This window comes from Ailuropoda melanoleuca, chromosome 11 (genome assembly GCF_002007445.2).
Source record: "Ailuropoda melanoleuca isolate Jingjing chromosome 11, ASM200744v2, whole genome shotgun sequence".
Classification (NCBI taxonomy): domain Eukaryota; kingdom Metazoa; phylum Chordata; class Mammalia; order Carnivora; family Ursidae; genus Ailuropoda; species Ailuropoda melanoleuca.
In genome coordinates, this window is record NC_048228.1 from 57,309,099 (window position 1) to 57,332,473 (window position 23,375).

The 23,375-nt window shown below is 33.9% G+C and overlaps 1 protein-coding gene across 1 annotated transcript in view; it reads left to right on the forward strand.

The window, feature by feature from the left end:
* Positions 1 to 23,375, forward strand: part of UBA6 (ubiquitin like modifier activating enzyme 6) — an 88,605-nt gene that overhangs the window by 34,761 nt on the left and 30,469 nt on the right. Inside the window, exons 7-16 of the mRNA XM_002926718.4 lie at positions 2,965 to 3,045; positions 6,037 to 6,159; positions 7,997 to 8,120; positions 9,791 to 9,894; positions 11,365 to 11,427; positions 12,221 to 12,297; positions 12,877 to 12,943; positions 17,805 to 17,948; positions 19,290 to 19,357; positions 23,283 to 23,361. Of these exons, the coding sequence (XP_002926764.3) occupies positions 2,965 to 3,045; positions 6,037 to 6,159; positions 7,997 to 8,120; positions 9,791 to 9,894; positions 11,365 to 11,427; positions 12,221 to 12,297; positions 12,877 to 12,943; positions 17,805 to 17,948; positions 19,290 to 19,357; positions 23,283 to 23,361 (930 nt within the window). The remainder of the gene's footprint in view (positions 1 to 2,964; positions 3,046 to 6,036; positions 6,160 to 7,996; positions 8,121 to 9,790; positions 9,895 to 11,364; positions 11,428 to 12,220; positions 12,298 to 12,876; positions 12,944 to 17,804; positions 17,949 to 19,289; positions 19,358 to 23,282; positions 23,362 to 23,375) is intronic.

Genomic DNA, 23,375 nt, shown 5'->3' on the forward strand with positions numbered 1-23,375 from the left:
TTGCCTGTTTAGAGTCTTTTGTGGTTCCATAGTATTTTTGTATTATTTGTTGTAGTTCTGTGAAAAATGTGTTGGTATTTTGATAGGGATTGCATTAAATCTGTAGATTGCTTTGTGTAGTATGGACTTCTTAATATTAATTCTTCCAGTCCATGAGCATGGAATATCTTTCCATTTGTTTTATTGTATCTTTAATTTCTATTATCAGTGTTTCATAGTTTTCAGAGTAAAGGTCTTTTACCTTCTTGGTTAATTTTATTATGGGGGGGGTTGGTGCAATTGTAAATGAGATTGTTTTCTTAATTTCTCTTTCTGCTACTTCATATTGGTATATAAAAAGATTTCTGTATATTAATTTTGTAAACTGTGATTTTACTGAATTCACATATCAGTTCTAATAGTTTTTTGATGGAGTCTTTAGGGTTTTCTATGTATAGTGTCATGCCATCTGCAAATAGTGACAGCTTTACCTCTTCCTTACCAGTTTGGTTACCTTTCATTTCTTTTTGTCTGATTGCTACAGCTCAGACTTCCAATACTGTGTTGAATAAAAACGGTAAGAGTGGGCATCCTTAACTTGTTTCTGATCTTAAAGGGACAGCTCTCAGTTTTTTACCGTGAGTAGAAAATGTTAGCTGTGGGTTTTTCACACATATGGCCTTTATAATGTTTAGGTATGTTCCCTGTAAACCTGCTTTGTTGAGAGTTTTTATCATGAATGAGTGTTGTACTTTGTCAGATGCTTTTCCTGCATTTATTGAGATTAAGGTGATCATAGGGTTTTTATTCTTTCTCTTGTTAATGTGACTTATCATTTTGATCAGTTTATAAATATTGAAACCCCTGCCTTGCATCCCTAAATAAATCCTACTGATCTTGGTAGAAAGGGTTTTTTAACGTATTGTTGAATTGTTTGCTAATATTTTGTTGAGGATTTTTGCATATGTGTTTATCAGAGATATTAGCCTGTAGTTTTCTTTTTTTGTAGTGTCTTTGTCTGCTTTAGAATCAGAGCCTCATAGAATGAATTTGAAAGTTTTCCTTCCTCTTCTGTTTTTTGGAATAGTTTGAGAAGAATAGGTATTAACTCTTCTTTAAATGTTTGGTGGAATTCACCTGTGAGGCCATCTGGTCCTGGCCTTTTGTTTTCTGGGATTTTTTTGATTACCTATTTGATTTTTTATAAACTTCTTTTAAATGAGAATCTGAGACCAAAATAATGTAAGGGATGTGTTCAGAGACCAAAAAGGAATAGGTAGCTAAAAGAAACCAATGAACTACTTATTGGCTATGATCACTTTCAGACAGGGGTTGCTGGTTTCAGTAACCACATTTCTTGGGAATTAGTGGTAAAGAAGAAACAGAAGATACGAAATAGGTTTACATGAGAGAGAGAAATGGAATTGAGACCTATCCACCTTCATAAAGTTAGAACCTGAGAGAGCTATACAGTGGAAGTGTGGATGAGAACAGTCTCTGCCCATCAGAACAAGAAGATTGCCTGTTTTCTCTTGCGCTCTGGATGAAAAAATCATGATCTTCTTTGGGAATTCGCAACCATATGCCTGTCCTCACCCGAGTTTGGAGATAAACTTTATAATTCTTTGTAATCTAAAATACCCCAAGCTGAGAACTTAACATAAGAAGTAGGCTCGTGATTTCCTGGAATGCCAGAGAGAAACAAACTGAACAATTACAGAGGAATCTACCTTCAACTAAGCCATAGTATATTCCAGTATATAAAGCCCCTTTGAAGATGAGTTCAGGATACAAAATAAGACAGGAAAAAGTAGTACAGTGTGATCAAGAGTCAGTGGATATAAAAAACAATAGAATTAACCTCCAGGAATTTCAGATAATAGAGTAATTGGATAGGGACTAAAAATATAGGTGTTCAAATTGACTGAATCTTAAAAGAAAGAATTAAATATACAATATGGAAGTAAGACACTATTAAAAACACTCAGGCAGTTGAGATAGAGAGCCAATAGAACTTTTAGAAATGAAAATATAGTCTTTAAACAGATATTTTTTTTTTTAAGATTTTATTTATTTATTTGACAGAGATAGACACAGCCAGCGAGAGAGGGAACACAAGCAGGGGGAGTGGGAGAGGAAGAAGCAGGCTCATAGTAGAGGAGCCTGATGTGGGGCTCGATCCCATAACGCCGGGATCACGCCCTGAGCCGAAGGCAGACGCATAACCGCTGTGCCACTCAGGCGCCCCGAAAATATAGTCTTTAAAAAATTAAAACTCACTGGGTAGATTAAACAGTGGATAGATAAAACTGGAGTGAGAATTGTTGAATTAAAAGAGCCGAGATTACTGAGACTATAGCCCATTGAAATTAGAGTAAGTATGAAGAGAAATTAAAAGAAATGAGAGCTTGGGGCACCTGGGTGGCTCAGTAGGTTAAGCGTCTGCCTTCAGTTCAGGTCATGATCCCAGAACCCTAAGTTTGTAAATAAAATAAAATCTTAGACTCATTATTCACTGAATCTAATTTGTGTTTCATCAAAACTGGAAAATTCTCAGCCGTAATTTTTTCAAATATCGCTCTTTCCTAATACTTTCCTTCCAGAAATCTAAGATTTTATTTATTTATTTGAGAGACCGCTTGCATGAACCCGGGGGGGGGGGGGGNCGGGGGGGGGGGGGGGGGGTCAGCGGGAGAGGGAGAAGCAGACTCCCTGCTGAGCAGAGAGCCTGTTGTGAATCTGTTGAATATCTGAAGTAAAAGCAAGCTAAGCCAACTAATGTAATATGTAATATTTTTACTTTTGCTATTCCATAACTCTGAAGGTTTTAACCTTAGGATGGAGTATAATAGGATAGTATTTTTTAATAACGCAAACAATGTGTTTTTAGCATAGTAAAACTGAAATGCTTCTGATTTAGAAGTGTATTTTTCCGAGCTAATTGTTTATTTTCTAGTATTTAATTTCTTATATTCTTCTTAACAGTGTGTAGTATTGACTGAGATCCAACTTCCGTTGCAGAAGAAAATCAATAACTTTTGCCATTCTCATTGCCCTCCAATTAAGGTAATAGTATCATTTAATAATGACATGTAGTTAAAGAAAGAACACTTTTACTGTTAGAATTTGTAGCTTCTCAGTGGGTTATGTAAGAAAGTTTTTTTTACAAGGGCAATCACAATAATATTTTTCTCTTTAATTTTGGCATCGTATTCATTTCCTGTTTTTAAAACCAAGATCTAAATTTGGCTTATAGCAAATTGCTAAAACCAAGGAAGAATTAAGGTTAGTAATAGAAAGGATAGTAAATATTGAATTTATCATCTAACTTTAAATATGGTGTAACGGTGGTTTTCAAGAAGTTTATCAGTTCTTGTAAGAAATACTCATTGAGCATCTGCTACAGTTGTAGGCACTAGGAATACGTTAGTAAATAGGACATACAAATTTTCCTGCTCTAGAAAATTATCATCCAGTAAGGAACATACATAATAAAAAAGGAAGTAAATACCTAGTTTCAAGTCTTATGAAGAAAAAACCTAGATAAAGAGTAGAGTATAATGTCTGCATGATGTTGGGATGGGGACCAGAGCTGGTTTTCTTAAATTGAAGGTCAGAGAACTCCTCTCCGAGGAGATGACATTTGGATAGAGCCCTGAATAATGATAAAGAGCCAGCTATGGAAAATGTGGGAAAGAGCATTCAAAGCATGAAGAACAGCAAGTATAAAGAATTGTAAGTAAAAATTCGCTTGGTGTGTTTAAGGAACAGCAAGAAGCAAGCAAGACCAAAATGGAGTTTGGGTAAAGAGGAGAATAGTATGCGTACAAGTTACCAGAGGATTAGGTTCAAAGAAGTAATTAGAGGGCCATAACTCACATAATGTGAGGATAGCTGAGATGTAAGCCCATGAGTTTTGACCCGATTTATGTTTTTAAAAGATCACTCTGGGTATGCTGTATGGGAAATAGTCTAGAGCAGTAGTTTTCAAAGTGTGGTCCAGGGGTACTGAAAATTCTTGAGATCTTTTCGTGGGGTCTGCAAAGTCAGACTGTTTTCATACTATTACTAAAATGTTACTTGCTTTTTCACTCTGATTCTGTTATGGGGTACAGTGGAATTTCCAAAGTCTAGATGATGTGTAGTGATACTATTGCTTTGACAGCTAATGGAATGTGTATGTGTTCTTGCGTTTTAAGTGTTTCCCAGTTTTAATCTGTAACACAGCAAATATCAGAAGTTATAACCCAGATAAATAAAAACTCTTTTGGTCCTCAGTATTCTTAAGAACATGAAGGAATCACAAAACCAAAGAGAAAAGAGAGCCATTGAATTTTAAGAGTAGAGTAGAGGCAACTAGTAGCCTACATGAGAGATGCTGGTGCCTTATTCAAGAGAGGTAGAAATAGAGATTGTAAGAAATCATTGAATTCGAAGTATGAGAATGGATGAATATGAGTTGTGAAGGAAAGAATGATCAAGAATACTTCTAGATTTTTCTGGAGTAATTGAGTTGTGACATTGGAAAGACCGGAAATAGGTTTGGATTGGAAAAATCCTAATTTATCATGTGCAGTTACATACATATTACTAGCTCCACCTCCTTTGTGGGGTTATTTATTCCTCTGGAAAAGGGAAAAAACTATCTGTTCCCTTTGAGGTAGGCACTAGACCAACAATCATACTCTATTGAATAGATGTGCTAAAATCTTTTGGATTGTGGTGTTTACATAACATATTTACATTCTGTGCAACATTTGTGCTGTTCACAATTTAAGCTAAACAGATGAATAAGACATAGGATTGTCAGTAAATTTAAGACAGGGTACAGAAGTTTTTTTTTTTTAAAGATTTTATTTATTTATTTGACAGAGATAGAGACAGCCAGTGAGAGAGGGAACACAAGCAGGGGGAGTGGGAGAGGAAGAAGCAGGCTCATAGTAGAGGAGCCTGATGTGGGGCTCGATCCCATAACGCCGGGATCACGCCCTGAGCCGAAGGCAGACGCTTAACCGCTCTGCCACCCAGGCGCCCCAAGACAGGGTACAGAAGTTTTACAAAATAATTACACTGAGTTATGAACTAAAATCTTTATGTAATTGATTTACATAGCCCTACTTGAAAGTTGTTTTGAAAAGAAATTGTCCTCAAGTTTGCAGCTTTTAAAGTTAAAAATGTTTCAGTTTTGTTTCATAAAAAATGCCACGTGTACCTATTTTGATAGTAAAGGCAGTACATGATCCAGTAGGAAGTAGTCTTCTGTTAACTCTTTCACTACTTCATGTAATAGGTGGTATAAATGACCTCAGTAGGCTACATTTTTATATCCAAATATGAATAGAGTTTAGTTTTTGTTAAAAAAAAATCACTTTATACAGGATCATATGTGTTACAGAATTAGAACTTTTCTTTATTATTTTTAGCTCTAAAAATAACTTTGAGCACAGAAACAGTTTCTTTACAGATTTTTAGAATGGAGAGAGTGTCTGTATTATAAAAATCACTTTAATACAGTGTTTAAGAATCTGATTTTTACCTCTCTTGACTTTGATGTATACTGTCAATTCCTCAGCCCTTTTCTGTTTATTGTCCATTTTCAGGTTTTACCTCTGTTCTGTTTTCCATTAACTCTACTTTTGCTGAATGGACACTCTTTATTTTCTCAAATGAAAAGTAAAAATTCACTGCTAAGATCGTTGAATCAAAATAACCATTTCATAAAAACTTTGCTTGTTTTTTAGGGCAAGAAAAGAATTTTTGTTGCTTAAAAATCAGAGAATGTATAATGATGATATGCTGCATCTGCTGATTGCATAGCACTTAGATATCCAGTCCCAAATACCAATATCCTTGATTCCTGAACCAGTTTACAAATAATGTATTTTATTTTTGATTCACTTTATATCCCAAAGAATAATGTTTTCGTTTTGTTTTTTGTGGGGTTTTTTGGATAATCTTAATTATAAATAAAGTTGTCGTGAAGGGGCTTAAAATAGAAGTGGAGGTTTTTTCTTCATAAATAGATTAGCTTGAACTTATTTTTTTATCATTTCACAGTTCATCAGTGCAGATATACATGGAATTTGGTCACGGTTGTTTTGTGATTTCGGTGATGAATTTGAAGTTTCAGATACAACAGGAGAAGAGCCAAAAGAAATTTTCATTTCAAATATAACACAAGTATGATTGAATATATATATACATATATTTTTCGGTATATTTATATGATTGATTTTTTAAGGTTGATGTGAATACAATTTTTTAAAAGGTGATATTAGCAAAATATTGTAATATGCAGTTACCTATGTCATAAATTTTAATTTGAATTTTGTTCAATGTTGTGCTCCTATTGGACATGAAGTGTGATTCAGTGTTTACTGAACTGTGTTTATTGTGTCAGATCGTAGATATACTAAGTATGTCATAAGTCACTTGGCCTAACGCTTAACTACAGGAGGATGCATGCTTAAGTCATTATAGACAAAAGCTTTTCTAAAATTTGTTATGTTTCTAAAACATCATTTGGAGGAGGAAAAAAGTGTAAGAGTTAATTACCCTTAAGATCAAAAAGTATGAACTTTCTAACCATGTTCTCTTCATATAAGCTTAAGTTTTTTATTTCCTAAAAGAATTGGAGAAATCATCGTGATCAATTTCTACTACTTGTTTTTTAGTCTAAATCATTACATTTATTTGCATACTTTCTAATCAATTTACATTAAAGCTCAAAAGAAGCCAAATGTAAGGGAATAATATACTTTGACCTAATAGTGTTTGTGCTTCTATCTTTAAGCTTGATTTTTAACCCAGTGTAAGGTTGCCTTTTCACCCCTTTTTAAGAAAAATGCATTTTATTTTATTTATTTTTTTTTTTTAAAGATTTTATTTATTCGACAGAGATAGAGACAGCCAGCGAGAGAGGGAACACAAGCAAGGGGAGAGGGAGAGGAAGAAGCAGGCTCACAGCAGAGGAGCCTGACGTGGGGCTCGATCCCATAACACCGGGATCACGCCCTGAGCCGAAGGCAGACGCTTAACCGCTGTGCCACCCAGGCGCCCCAAGAAAAATGCATTTTAAAAGATCATTCTCTCTCTACTTACAGAATGATTTTTTTATTCAGGCTTTAACCTTTATACGTGTTTTTAGTTTGTCCATAAGAATCTCATATAATTAGAATAGCCTCCAGGGTATAGTATGGATTCTTGTATTGCATTGATGTTTTCTTTTATTGAATAGTGTACAAAGTATGAAGGTTATCCATAAAGAATTATAAAAATAACCATAAATGTTCCCATTTAACTTATCTGCAAGTTATTCCTCTTTTTTAATAAAGTCCTTATGAATTTTGTTCTTCTTGAGACGTTAGTAAACCCACATTAGGGTAATTTTATCTACAGGTTTGTGATCATAATTTTATTCTTTTCCAAATTATTAAGCCACAGGAGAATTTTTAGAATCTTCACAATTATGAAAGACAGAATGACAGTTCTTTAGGTTTTATGTAGATTAAATTATTATTACCTTATTCAAGAGTTTGTTGGTAAGATAAGCCAGTTTCTTCCTATTTTTATCCTGGTAAGCTGGGCTACACGATATTTTTTTCCTTTAAAGTGTTGGGCAAGCTTTATCAATTTTCTGGCTTTAAATGTCTATCCTTTCTTATATTTCTTTGATTTTCAAAGTTAGACTCATCTTTTTTGCACAGTTTTTTGTGACATGAGTTTAAAATTTAAATTTGATGACTTTGAATATCTTTTAGAAGTCACAGAAATCTTTATATTTGTGAAATACTTGAACTCCCATGTAGAATCTCTTTCTCCCCATACATAAAAATTGTATTTTAAACATTCATAATAAAATAAGATGATCATTATTTAGCAATAATTCTTAAAACGCTTTTACTAAGAAGGGAATGTCTTAGTATTTTGATTGTTTTGAGAATTTTATGATAACATGATCCGTTTTGTGTGAGATTTGAAATTTGTACAAAAAAGGTATACATGAACTTGCTTTTAGGCTAATCCTGGCATTGTCACCTGCCTTGAAAATCATCCTCACAAGCTTGAGACAGGGCAGTTCTTAACATTTCGAGAAGTTAATGGAATGACAGGCTTAAATGGATCTACACAGCAAATAACTGGTAAGTTCATGTGTTTTATTAATTCATTTATACTTCTTACTCAGCACTTTAATAGTTCAGACAGTCTACTCAGGGTTGAGAACACAACATTAACTCAGACAAACATGATCTAGTTCTTGGCCTCAAAACATTCAATCTAAGTGAGGAGATGCTTACATTAAGCAGTGATGGTATAAAGGGAATACAGGCATTCTGGAAACTCTAAATATAGCAAGGAAATCTACCCAGTCTTGGTACAGCAGCAGTGGGGACAGTGTGTCTTGATTAAAATTTTAAGATTGCATCGGCTCAGGAAGGTGGTGAAAAGAATATTCTATGCAAGGACAAACAATAAGACGCTAAACAATTCAAGGGACTAGAAGATATAATATGGCAAGGCTGGCAGTGGGAGTTAAGATAGCAAAACTCTTAAGGCACTTCAGAGGAAATTTCATAATCTCATATAGTAAATAAGCAAAGATTCCAACATGGGCAACTTATTTATTCATTTAGGGAGTGCAAGAAAGGGAGGTTTTGGAGAGAAGATAATGTGACAGTTCAGGCTCGTTGAGTAAGATGGCAGTGAACTATACTAGTGGAGACATGTTTTTGTCCAGTGGTTGGATGGGTAAAAGAAATGAATGGATGTTATTGTGGGCGTTTGTGAGTTTGTTGGCAAAAAGTTGAAGGAATTTGTTTTTTTAATAGAATAAGATGAGATCGTTGCCCAAAGGAGAGGAAAGGTGCCAAGGTCAGAGATTTGGGGAGAATAAACATTTTAAAAAATAGAAAGATTATCAGGCTTCATTTAGTGCCCATTTGAAGTTGAAGATAGTGAATATTTAGCAGTGTTAATCTGCGTAGTTCGTGATTTTCCTCCCTCCATGTTTAAAAGAGTTAAAGACATTTCTAGACATCTTGTAACTCAAAGATGGCATGTTTACACCTGTTAGCTAAGAACAATTCAGGTTTATCTTTAGGACATTTGTAAATGGACTAGTAAATGGATTACTTTTTTTTTCTTTTAATGACTGAAAAATGGATCCTTAGAGAAAAAAATTAGTCCCTATTATGAACTCTTTATACGAAAACAATTTTGCATCTACAGTTAGTTAAGCATCTTTGGTAACAGAATTACTGGATTTTGTTTCCCAGACTATATCCAGATATGTAAAATACAGGTTAGATCATTGATATTGAAGAATTTGTATCTGCTTTTGCAAAAATTGACTCAACTAATCATTTAGGGTTATTATTATTTTGGGGTCTATGCAGTGGGGGTTTGTGATGGTTCAGAATCTTGAGGCTACATATAAAATGTTCCATTTGTTTGCTTATCTACACATTAGCCAGTACCACCCTATATTTTAGTACCAATTGTATATAGTTATCAATATTAGTTATTATCAATATTAGTTATTGATGTTTTATAAAATATTTTAATATGTAGTAATAAGCACCTGTCATTACTCTTATCCCCCTCTGATTTTTCTTGATTATTTTTAAGTCCTTAAGTTCACACTGGAAAAATAGTCTGTCTAGTTTTCCACACTTTCTGCCCCCTCCAAAAAAGATTTATAGTGGGATCTTCTAATTTTATAAATTAGGGAAAATTAACATCTTTATCATGCTAAATCTTCAAATTTAAATACCCATATCAGTATATAATGGTTTTCTTATTTTTCTTTTAGTGGTATCACCATTTTCTTTTAGCATTGGTGATACTACGGAACTGGAACCTTACTTACATGGAGGCATAGCTGTCCAAGTTAAGACTCCTAAAACATTTTGCTTTGTAAGTATTTTTTTTTTTTTGCTTTAAATATATTTCTTTGCAGAAGAATGGCAGAAGAGAAAAAAGTAATAAAATAGTTAACCAGACAATTTAGGAGCTGAACAGATTTTTGGTTTTTAATTTGTACCCACTTTGAGGGAAATATCAGTTTAAGGAAATAAACTGATATCAATAAAAAATATATAGCTAGAATACCAGTGCATATAATTGAGGTATAAAAGTTACCTCAGAGGAACTTTGTGAATCATCAAAGAGTTGATCATACTTCTTACTCCCTAAGACAAAAGATAAAACTAATATATATTTGTAAGATTTAACAAGCATTGAAACTGTGTGCTTTATTACTGAATAACTTACATTTTTAAAGTAAAAGAAATATTTATTCTATTTATCATACTTGTCAGTTCAGGTTTTTAAATTTTAATTTCAAGAAAGAGTGTATATGTTGGAAATGTAAAAGAAGTCCTATAAACTGACATTGTAAGGAAAATTTAAGTTTCTAAATAAAGAGAATATAGTAGGGACACTTGGGTGGCTCAGTCAGTTAAGTGTCTGCCTTTAGCTCAGGTCATGATTCCAGGGTCCTGGGATCAGTTCCCACGTTGGGCCCTTTGCTCAGTGGCTGCTTCTTCCTCTGCCTGCCGCTCCCCCTGCTCATGCTCTCTCTCTCTGACAATAAATGAATAAAATCTTAAAAGAAAAAAAGAGAGACTATAGGAGCTATTGTGTACCAAGGAACTAAGGAGTCTCTTGCTGCTTAAATCCACAGGCCACTTCTTATTATAAGCTGTCTACTACATCTCTATCTTTTCTTGTAAGTTCTCAAGGTTTAGCTTGATTGCCTCTTCTTTTCCAGAACAATTATTAACATAGCCCTCTACAAGGCTTGGTTCAAGCCAAAGTTTGAACAAAACAACAATTAAAATACAGCTCATCAAATCTGCCCCTGCATTATTAAAAACTGTCCCCAGTTTTTAATTATGCCTCAGGTTTATGCCCCAAGTAAATTTCAGATTGGGCGGGCATTTTGGGGGGATGGTTGGTTGGTTGGCTGGGTTTTTTGGCCTTTGTGTATTCTTTGCTCCACACAGAAAATTTCATCTTTGAGTATTTATTCAAGTCTTGTCAGGCATAACAAATCTTGATAATTTGATATCAAAAAAATATGGTAGCTTTTTGACTAAAACAGTAGATTTTTTTCTAGTATATAGGTGTTTTCGCCAATTCTTCCCAAATATAGTATGTGCAGCAGGTTGTCTAATTGCATTTAACATTTAAAAAATGAAGTGTAGCAATTAAGACAAGGGTCAGTGGGAAATAGTAGCTCTTATATTTCAATTAAACCATATTAGCCCAACCATCCGTATTTATTTCAGACCTTTGGGAGAGATGTATTCCTTTTAGTGCTGTATATATTTTGTTCGGTGATCACTCACTTGCTCTGAAGTAATAGTTTTTGTTTCTTTTAAGGAACCATTGGAGACTCAGATAAAACATCCAAAGTGCCTTATTGCGGATTATAGCAAACCTGAGGTAAATAAACACTTTGTAGGTTTGAAAGAGGCAGTAGAGTGGGGGTTGGGATTTGGTAAGAGACATTATAAAGTTGAAGTAGGGTAACCATGTATACACCTTTCTGTAAGGTTTTTTTAAGGAAGGTTGGATTCACATACCTAGAGTTGACTCCCAAGGATTAAAAACAGGAATTTATATCATGGGAAATTTTTAAAAATAATAGGAAAGTGCTTTACTTTAATAATGATATGCTAGCTTTGGTAGCTAAAAAAACAGTTTCAATAATTTTTGCAAATAATCTTACTAAAAGATTTTCTGAACCATGTAGAGTTTTATATGATACATGTTTCTTAAAAACCTTGGAAGCATTTATTCTATTCTTTCAAATCCCTGAATATAATTTTGTAGCAGTGAATGTTTTTGTGATAAGAATTATATTAACAGTTTCCAAATTTGTAAGTATTGATCAGGAAAGAGGGTTAGGTGATATTGATCTTGCACAAATGTTTTTTGTTGTTGTTTAGTTGATACTACTCTGACTTTCATATGGATAATGTACTAAAAACTGGTTATACCACCTGGGATTGACACTTGGAACTGTTGCTTAAATATAGGTTAGTGGCGTTGAAGTCAAGTTGTTTAACTTCTCTAAGCTTCAGCTTCCTTATCTGTTAATTAGAGATAATAGTAGTGTTAAGGTAATTAATTTATTGTAAGAATTAAATAATATTTATAAAGTGTTAGCATAGTGCCTGTCTAGTACATATTATGTTCTCAGTAACTCTTGACCAATTTTTAATGTTCTAAATAGGCACCTTTAGAGATTCACACAGCAATGCTTGCCTTGGACCAGTTTCAGGAGAACTATAGTCGCAAGCCAAATATTGGGTAATTTTTTTTGTTTGAAATAACTTGTTTCCTAAGTAGTAGTTTGGAAATGATAGTTTAAAAAATTTAAAAAGTAACTAAAGCCCCTTATAGTTGCAATACTACTAGATACACCGAACTGTATAAACATTTATTATGACCTTCTGTTCTTTGTTCTGGTGGGAGTGGAAAGATCAATTTATAAAAATGGAATTATGCTAAATAAGAATTTTCCCATTTTGAAGTCTTCAAAAGCTGCAACTTTCTAAAATAAAAAACCTGAGAATTATTGAATTATGAGTCCACTATGTATAATTTTTTCCTTTCTAGTCTATTAAATCAGAGGTATTACCACAAAAAGTTTTTGCCTTGTCAATGTAAAACTAAATCCTATTTATATACCATACTTTGGTAAACATGATTTTTAACTAATCTATTTATGAATCAGTTACCTTCAAATCAGGGAAGCACTTCATGCTGCCTGCTGGCAAAATTCCACATTTTTTTCATACATATTTCTTAAATTTTAGTTTTGAATATGACTTAATGTTTATAGCTCCTGAGAAAATTGAAATTGGGGTGCTTCATTTTGAATCGTAGGTGCCAGCAAGATTCAGAAGAGCTCTTGAAACTAGCAACATCTATAAGTGAAACCTTGGAAGAGAAGGTGAATATTCAAAGTTATGGCCATCAAAAAAGGTGTAACATATATATATTCTATATATTAATATTCTCTTACCTTTCAGATCCCAGCTTTGCTGCTTATTGACTCTGTGACAGTAGGCAAGTTACTTGAATTTGTTCTGCTTTAGTTTATAAATCTATAAAATAGGGTTAACCTACCTCAGGGGGTTATTATGAACATTAAGTGATTTAATTTTGTGAAGTACTTAGAAGAGTATATGGTATATAGTAATTAGTATTTGCTGTTGCTGCTATATTTTTAGTATTAATATTATCTCTTCTGATTTACTTTGTTAACCCACTAAAACTCACTGTATAAAGTTGTAAGCTTTCCTATAAATCATCTTTTATCCATTATATATTCATATCTCTGAATTGCATTTTGCACATCATGTTTGGACATTTCACCTAGAAAATGGCTTTTTCATGTTGTGATGCCAGTGCCAGCTAGCCAGTAGTTTCATTTTAGCAGATACCAAAATAGCAGTGTTTGTGCGATTAGTTGAAAATTTTATTGTTTTTGTTATTATACCATAAAAATGAGGGGGAAATGAAAAGTCTTAACATTAGTAGTTAAGTAGAATATGATCTCATATTTTGCGTGATTAAACAAAGAAGGAAATAACGTACTGAAAACAGTGAGTCATTAACCACAAGTTAAAGACCTTGTATGCATATTTAGTGGTTACAGAAATGTGTGAAAAGCTAGAAATAGATTGATAAAGTCTGTGATTAAAAGGAAGGATATGATTAAGGATTCACCTGGTTTACTGAGGTAAAACTTAGATAAAGAAAATTTCACCTTTTTCAGATATACAGTACATAGAATTCTGTATACCATTCAACTGTACACAATTAAGTCAAAATGTACAGTCTTGTATCCACCACCACCATTGAGATTTATAAAACATTTTCATAATGCCAAAAAATTCCCTCATGCCTCTTTATAATCATCTCCCTCTACCCCAACCAACCCATGCAACCAGTATAGTATTGCCTTTTCCTTAGAGTGTCATGTAAATGGAATCACGCAGTATGTAGCCTTTTGAGTCTGGATTCTTTTACTAAATGTAATGAATTCAAGTTTCATCCATGTTGTTGCATTTTCATTCCTATTTATTGTTGAGTAGTATTCCATTGAATAGGTATGGAAAACAAACTGTGGAGCAGTTACTGTTATAGCAGATAGTGGACATTTAGGTTTCCAATATGAACAATTATGAATAAAGCTCCTACAAACATCCATACAGATTTTGATGTGGACATATGTGTTCATTTCTCTTGGGTAAACACCTAATAGTGTATTACAGAGTCAAATGGTAGGTATGTTTAATTTTATAAGAAACTGCCAAATTGTTTTTGCAGAGTAGCTGTACCAGTTTTGCATTTCCACCAGAAATGTATGAGAGTTTGAATTGCTCTGTATTCGCTTCATAATGGTGTATTACCTGTTTGTTTGATTTGAGCCATTTTAAAGTGTGTATATTGGTTTCTTGTTTTGGTTTTAATTTGCACTTCATGGATGACTATGAATTGGGTATCTTTTCATGTGCTTATTTGTCACTCCTATCTCTTCTTTGATAAACTGTTCTTTCAGATCTTTGTTTTTTAATTAGGTAGGCTGTTTTCTCATTGATTGAGAGAGTTCTTTATATGTTGTGTGTATCAATCCTTTATGGAATACATGTTTTACAAATATTCTCTTCCCGTTCATGGATTGTCTTTTCATTTTATTACAGCATCTTTTAAAGAGAAGTTCTTAATTTTGATAAACTTCAGAGTATCAGTTTTCTTGTATGTGGTTTGTACCTCTTTTTAAATCCAAGGTCACAACTTTTGTCCTGTGTTTTCTTTGAAAATTTTTATAGTTTTGTGAGTTCATTTTTGTATACATGCAAAGTATAGGTCAAGTGTACATAACTTACATTTTTGATTCACTGGGTACAGTTTTATACTTTTATGAGTTTTTTTAATACCTTGCCAGGCATAGATTAAGGTTAATTTTTTTTGTATATGAATATCCAGTAATTCTAGCCCATTTGTTGAAAAGATAATTCTTTCCTTATTCAATATTCTGGGTATTCTTTGTCAATAATTTATTGAACACATGTGTAGGGCTATTTCTGAACTCAGTGTAATCTTCCAATGGTTGTTTCTGTCCTTTTGCTAGTACCATCCTATCTTGGTTACTGTAGCTATATGATAAGTCTTGAAATCAAGTTTGGCCTCTAGTATATTTTTAGAAAAAGCTCAAAATTATGTTTTTTTCGACTTCTTACATGTTTTAAATATTTTTGGTAGCCTCCATGCTTGAAAGACAATTTGAATATAAAATTCTAGGCCTTACTTTCTTCAGTGGTATCTTACTTTGTATCTTATTGTTGAGAAATTTGCTGAGAAATATGATACGAACTTAATTTTCTTATTCCTGTAAGTAGTCTGGTCTTTTTGCCTTATGACTTTGTATATTTTTTCATCTGTAAACTATAATAATTTTACCTGGTTATATCTCAAAATTGATCATTCAGTCCATTTTCCCAGGTATACCATAAGCCCATTTTGATACATAGATTCAGATTTTATTTCTTCCACTTTTGGTGGAGGGGAGTGTTTGCTGGTGGAATGGATTATTTTGGTACTTAGTTATTAAATTTCTCATTCAAGGTAGGTTTTTTTCATGTTTGTTTTCCCACATCTCCCAAATGTTCATTAAGGGTATATAATTCAGTCAAATTTCCTCTGCCTTTGTGATTAGTTTGGTGGAGAAGTTTTCAGTAGCTGAAATGTTTTGATTCTAATTTTCTGTTTCTTTCTTTCATTGCTGTGATACAGTAAATTGGTTTTTCTGCATTTTTTTGGTTTAAGGTAAGGATTTTGGATGCTGTTCAGATTACTACTTCTAAAATCCCTATTCTCTTAGGATACTGGGGTTTCTTTGATGGATGCTTTTTGGGGGCTTTTTGGGTTTCTGGTTTAGCTTGTTTGTTTTTGGAGGGTAGGGTTTGGTGTCTTGTGGATGGATCTCTTTGATTTCTGCCAAAACCTTAACTTCCTCTCTTACTTATTGTTTTAGCCTTCTGCGTCAAAGGATGTCGCCCTCTTTCTGCTTACATCATTCTCTCCCAGATAAATTCATTCACCGTAGTCAGTGCTGAGATCTGCTAGATTTCATGTTTTCAGTATTTTTTGCACTTAGTGTGGGGCTTTCTGTTTTCTCAGAATGATTTGTCACTGTTAGGCCTTTCATTCTGTTTTCTGTGGTTACACATTTCCTGCTCTCTGTGCAGCCTTGCAACAGTATGGTGTCAGGAAGTAGTTTTGTTGGAGTTGAGTACTTATTTTTCTATTAACAGGTAATTTGAAGTTCATAAGGTTCTGATTCTTAGTAATACTGAAACTCTGCCACTGGTTTATTTGTCTTCTTGTGGATACATACCTGGTTTTCGAGATTGTGTGGGGAAATTCAGATTTAAGCTGTTGTCATTATCCTAAGGCAACCAGATATTCCCCAGATTTGGCTGTTTGTTAATTAAAAAATAATAGAATCTTAGGAGATAGTGTAACCTAATGGTAAGTTGTACTTTTGGGGTTCAGATTCTATTTGATTAGCTATAAAATCTTAAGTGAATTCCTTTTTCAAAGTTTCAGTTTTCTAATTTGTATAATAAAATTATATTTTCTAGGGTTATTTTGCAAATTACACGTGGGTTTAATACAAACTGACAGTAGGTGCTCAAATTACCTGCTTCTATTCGCGTTCTCAATATTAAAAATTTGCATTTTTAATATTATCACTACCACCAGTATCTCTGCATTCAGAAATGGCACAGCTTAAATGAAATCATAATCTGAGTTTAGTTTAGTACTAAGTAGTTGAAAAATAATGAAATCTAGAACACTGAAATGGAATATAAAATTCCATTTTTATGGAGTGGGTGGAATAATAAGTAGATAGTAACCTCTTTTGGTATCACAGAGAACTTTGAGAATATAATAAAAGCTTTCACTATTTCTCCCTAAATGCACAAATAGTGTTACTTTACATAGGATTTCAAATCAGTTGAGCCCTATTTGAATCTTAAGGTTACGATTAAGGTTACTGGTGTTGAAAGAATAGGAAGAGAAAGAAAAGCCAGAGCTCATGAAGAGATCGTTCTCACAAATAAAAAAATGGTGCTAATAGCTCCAGAATCCAATTCTCCAATATTTCCTTAAAAGAAGAAACAACATTTTAGTTTTTAAGTATGATAATGAGAACTTCCTGGTGATTGGTTCTTAAATTAGTATGAAAAATAGCCATTACTTTCAATTTTTTTCTAATGATGTATTGCGTCATTATTTTTTACGCTTTTACTTTTTATTTACCACTTCAAGCACAAACTAATAGCTCCTTATCATTTATTATGGGTCATTTTATCTTTATTTTCTTTTATTTAGGATCGAGTTTTTCCAGTAGTTTTCATTTAAACACTTTTTTAAAAATTCTGGTTATTTATATATATTGACTGACATCACAGAACTAACTGGTCTTTAACAAAAACTGTAAATGGTAGATATTCCAGTTAATCTTAAATCTTGCCCTAGTGTAACATAAGATTCAAAAAGCAAAAATGGGCAGTTACTGGTACAGAGAAATACTGCTTACGGTAACTAACATGCAATTGGATCTTTTATTATGAGATTGGAACTTTTTTAGGACCTAAAATCTATTTAGTAGGGAAATTGAGTAACTTTTTTAGAAGTTAAGCTACAATAATTTAATAATTCTCACACTAAGCCACTGAAATTTTGAGTGTCTTTGTAAAAACCGTTAAGATTATTGTCTTTCATGGATTGTGTTTCAGCCAGAAGTAAATGCTGACATTGTGCATTGGCTCTCTTGGACTGCTCAAGGTTTTTTACCCCCACTTGCTGCAGCAGTAGGAGGTGTTGCCAGCCAAGAAGTATTGAAAGCCGTGACAGGGAAGTTTTCTCCGTTGTGCCAGTGGGTTAGTTCTGTATTTTAATATTTTTTTATACTTAAGGTTGAATTTCCCTCTCATACAATGAATGTTTGTTATGAATTATAATATTAATATATTATAAGCAACCATAAAATATTTTTTGATGCATGAGTTAGATGTGATATGCCACCAAAATTTAATTCTCTAATTGAAACTGACAAGATCATTGGTTGAGGCTATTGGAATATAACTCAAAGTTGCATTCTAGGATATATTTCCCTCACTCATTTGTGAGAGCGAAGGAATGAATTTTCTACCCTTATACTTAGTTTCTAGTACTATGACCTTAGTGTTCATGGGCTCTCAGGACTTTTAAACAGTTGCATGGAATCTTTGGGCATCAGGAATCTTCAGAATCCCTTCCTGGGTTTAAACTAAAGGTAGAAGCATGGGAGTGGTGTAAATTTGAAGCCTATACATATAGGGTAAAAACATCTCAAGAAGGAATAAAAAATCGTTCTTTCTGTTACCAAAAGGACTAATTGGCAGAAGATATCAAAGGATACTCTTTAGGCCCTTTCTTTTTTGAAAACACTTTAACATTTTGAATGTAACATTTAATTTTTTTTATGTTTTAAAAAGTATCCACATGATGCTATTTTGCTGCTGAATTACTTGGTTTATTTTAACACAGTGCAAGTTCAGCTGTAAATGTCTGGTTTAGATACAGCTGTTAACAGTATGGGGATTATAAGTTAAATATATTATTGGGATTCTGTGTTGTTATAATTAAATAAACAACCATTTAGTTATGTTCAAATTTAGCCACATAAGTTACTTAAATGAAAATGAGTGTGAATTCTTTTTTTTAATCAACTTGGTATTTTTTTAAATGCTAAAATTGTGGCTTCCTAAATCATTTCTTCTGTGGTATATGTACTTATAAATGACATAATATACCCAAGCTGGAAAATAAAACAGAGTAGGTACTTTCTTATTGAAAAGTAATCAGATTACTTATTCAAATGTAGCTGAAATTGAATGGGGCGTCCAGAGTTTTTGTGTAATTATAAATAGATTTGGAGGTGAAATTTCCTTTTGTTTGTTAAAATTAGAATGTCATTTTTCAGATGGGTAAGTAACATGAATCAAATTATATCTTTTTAACAGTTCCTTAAGGTTTAACCATTGTTTTAATGAAGTAATATAGGGAAGTATATTGTATAAAAAGCAGTAGTTTTTTTAATGTATTGTTTTACTCAGGATTGGCATTTTTATCATTGTTTCCCTTAATGATTATTAAATAACTAGAGAAGTGACAAACTACTTTTTTAGCAACTTGATGTTTATACATAGTAAGTTGTGTTTTTATCTTCTATTTTAAAGTTATACATCGAAGCAGCAGATATTGTTGAATCCCTAGACAAACCTGAACGTGAACAGTTTCTCCCACGGTAATTCTGAAATTTTTCTCACTTTTTTCTTAGTTGAATGTTTGTAAGAGACAACCAGGTTAAAAGAGTTTTTACTCGAATATGCAATTGTTTTAGATTTCTTTTATAACTTCTTGATTTCTGTAGTCATTTTTTTTCTCTACTTAGAAGATAAGTGTCACAATAATGCAGTATCTCTTAACTCCTTTATAAATAATGAATATAAAGTTTTAAGTTGTATGCTATGAGAATAGTTACCATTTAGAATTTGAGAATATGGACGCCAAAATTCTCAACAAGATCCTAGCTAATAGGATCCAACAGTGCATCAAAAGGATTATCCATCATGACCAAGTGGGATTCATCCCTGGGAAGCAAGGGTGGTTCAACATTCGCAAAATCGATCAGTGTGATACATAATATCAACAAGGAAAGAGTCAAGAACCATATGATCCTCTCAATTGATGCAGAAAAAGCATTTGACAAAATACAGCATCCTTTCCTGATTAAAACCCTTCAAAGTGTAGCGATAGAGGGTACATTCCTCAATTTCATAAAAACCATCTATGAAAAGCCTACAGCGAATATCATTCTCAATGGGGAAATGCTGAAAGCCTTTCCCTTAAGATCAGGAACACGACAAGGATGCCCACTCTCGCCATTATTATTCAACATAGTCCTAGAAGTCCTTGCAACAGCAATCAGACAACAAAAAGGGATAAAAGGTATCCAAATTGGCAAAGAAGAAGTCAAACTATCTGTCTTCACAGATGACATGATACTCTATATAGAAAACCCAAAAGACTCCACCCCCAAATTACTAGAACTTATAGAGCAATTCAGTAATGCGGCGGGATACAAAATCAATGATCAGAAATCAATTGCATTTCTATACACGAACACTGAGACTGAAGAAAGAGAAATTAGGGAATCGATTCCATTTACAGTAGCACCAAAAATCATATGATATCTTGGAATTAACCAGAGACGTAAAGGATCTATATTCTAGAAACTACAAATCACTCTTGAAAGACATTGAAGAAGACACAGAAAGATGGAAAAATATTCCATGCTCATGGATCGGAAGAATAAACATAGTTAAAATGTCTATGCTGCCGAGAGCAATCTACACTTTCAATGCCATCCCGATCAAAATACCAATGACATTTTTCAAAGAACTGGAACAAAGAGCNTTGAAAGATATTGAGGAAGACACAGAAAGATGGAAAAATATTCCATGCTCATGGATCGGAAGAATAAACATAGTTAAAATGTCTATGCTGCCGAGAGCAATCTACACTTTCAATGCCATCCCGATCAAAATACCAATGACATTTTTCAAAGAACTGGAACAAAGAGCCCTTAAATTTGTGTGGAACCAGAAAAGGCCCCGAATCGCCAAGAATTGTTGAAAAGGAAAAACAAAGCTGGGGGCATCACGTGGCCAGATTTCAAGCTATACTACAAAGCTGTGATCACAAACACAGCATGGTACTGGCACAAAGACAGACACCTAGACCAATGGAACAGAATAGAGAACCCAGAAATGGATGCTTGGCTCTTTGGGCAACTAATCTTTGACAAGGCAGGAAAAAACATCCAGTGGAAAAAAGATGGTCTCTTCAATAAATGGTGCTGGGAAAATTGGACAGCTACATGCAAAAGAATGAAACTTGACCACTCTCTCACACCATACACAAAGATAAACTCCAAATGGATGAAAGACCTCGATGTGAGACAGGAATCCATCAAAATCCTAGAGGAGAACACAGGCAGCAACCTCTTCAACATCAGCCACAGCAACTTTTTTCATGACACATCTCCAAAGGCAAGAGAAACAAAAGAAAAAATGAACTTGTGGACTTCATCAAGATAAAAAGCTTCTGCACAGCCAAGGAAACAGTCAAAAAAACTAACAGGCAGCCCAAGGAATGGGAGAAGATATTTGCAAATGACACTACAGATAAAAGATTAGTATCCAGGATCTACAAAGAACTTCTCAAACTCACTACACGGGAAACAAATAATCAAATCAAATCGAAAAATGGGCAGAAGATATGAACAGACACTTTTCCAATGAAGACATGCAAATGGCTGATACATAAAGAAATGTTCAAAATCATTAGCCATCAGGGAAAGTCAAATCAAAACCACATTGAGATACCACCTTATGCCAGTTAGAATGGCAAAAATGGACAAGGCAGGAAACAACAAATGTTGGAGAGGATGTGGAGAAAGGGGATCCCTCTGACATTGTTGGTGGGAATGCAAGCTGGTACAGCCACTTTGGAAGACAGTGTGGAGGTCCCTTAAAAGGTTAGATCGGTAGGAAAAGAAAGGAAAGAGGAAAGCGGGGGTAAACAGAAGGGGGAATGAACCATGAGAGACTGTGGACTCTGGGAAACAAACTGAGGGCTTCAGAGGGGAGGGGGATGGGGGAATGGGATAGGCCGGTGATGGGTAAGGAGGGCACGTATTGCATGGTACGCTGGGTGTTATACACAAGTAGTGAATCATAGAACTTCACATCAAAATCTAGGGATGTTCTGTATGGTGACTAACATAATAAAAAATCATTATAAAAAAAAGAAACTAGTAAATATAAATTTTAAAAAAAGATGTGGTCCATATATGCAATGGAATATTACTCAGCCATCAGAAAAAACGATTACCCAACATTTGCAGCAACATGGATGGGACTGGAGGAGATTATGCTAAGTGAAATAAGCAGAGAAAGACAATTATCATATGGTTTCACTCATTTATGGAACATAAGAAATAGCAGGAAGATCGGTAGGAGAGGGACGGGAAGAATGAAGGAGGGGTAAACAGAAGGGGGAATGAACCATGAAAGACTATGGACTCTGGGAAACAAACTGAGGGCTTTAGAGGGGAGGGAGGTGGGGGACTGGGATAGGCCGGTGATGGGGTATTAAGCAGGGCACATATCGTATGGTGCGCTGGGTGTTATATGCAAATAATGAATCATGGAACATTATATCAAAAGCTAAGAATTTACTGTATGGTGACTAACATAACATAATAAAAAATTATTATTAAAAACCAAAAACGCCAAAATACCATTTTGAATTTATATGAAAACAATTGCTATCTGCAAGTTTTATTTATATCAGTCATTCTTCATCTTTTTGAGTCACAAATCTCTGAGAATCTGATAAAAGCTTATGGATTCATTCTCCCCAAAATTCACATAACCCAAAGTTCTGCATTCAATTTCAGTGCATTAACAACTCCAAAGCCCTGCCATAGACTTCTCTAGGAACCTTTATTAAAAATCCCTACCTGGGATGCGTGGGTGGTGCAGTCAGTTAAGTGTGCAACTCTTGCTTTAGCTCAGGTCATGACCTTAGGGTTGTGAGGTCAAGCTCCACATCAGGTCCACATTCAGTGTGGAGTCGGCTTGAGATTCTCTCTCTCATCCCCCCTCCCTCTCATACCTTCTCCGTCTCTCTCTCCCTCTCTCAAATAAATGAATACATCTTTAAAAAAAAAAAAAATTCCTCCTTTACTTGATCTCAGGATCATGAGATCCAGCCCAGCCTCAGGTTCCACGCTGGGTGTGGAGCCTGCTTAAGATTCTCTTTCTCCCTCTCCCCATCCCCCTCCATTCATGTGTGTGTGTGTGTGTGTGTGTGTGCTCTCTCTTAAAAAAAAAAAATCCCTACTTTAGAAAATTGTCTTATCTAGATAAAACTGGAGTCACCTTTACTTAAGTCATTTGGATATAGGATATTAAATGGAGAAAGAAAAAACTGATATCTTAATGGGGTTTTGTGTTTCAAATAAGATACTTTTCTTTTAGATTGGAGGAAACTCAGAGTATTCTATTTAAAGTACAACATTAACTTGGTATTAACCATAGTAAAACTAATCTTCATAATGTTTTTATGCCTTTCTGGTTTTTGGTGTATGTTATTTTCCTCAGGGGAGATAGATATGATGCCTTACGAGCTTGCATTGGAGACGCTTTGTGTCAGAAGCTGCAAAAGTTGAATATCTTTTTAGTAAGTATAAATAA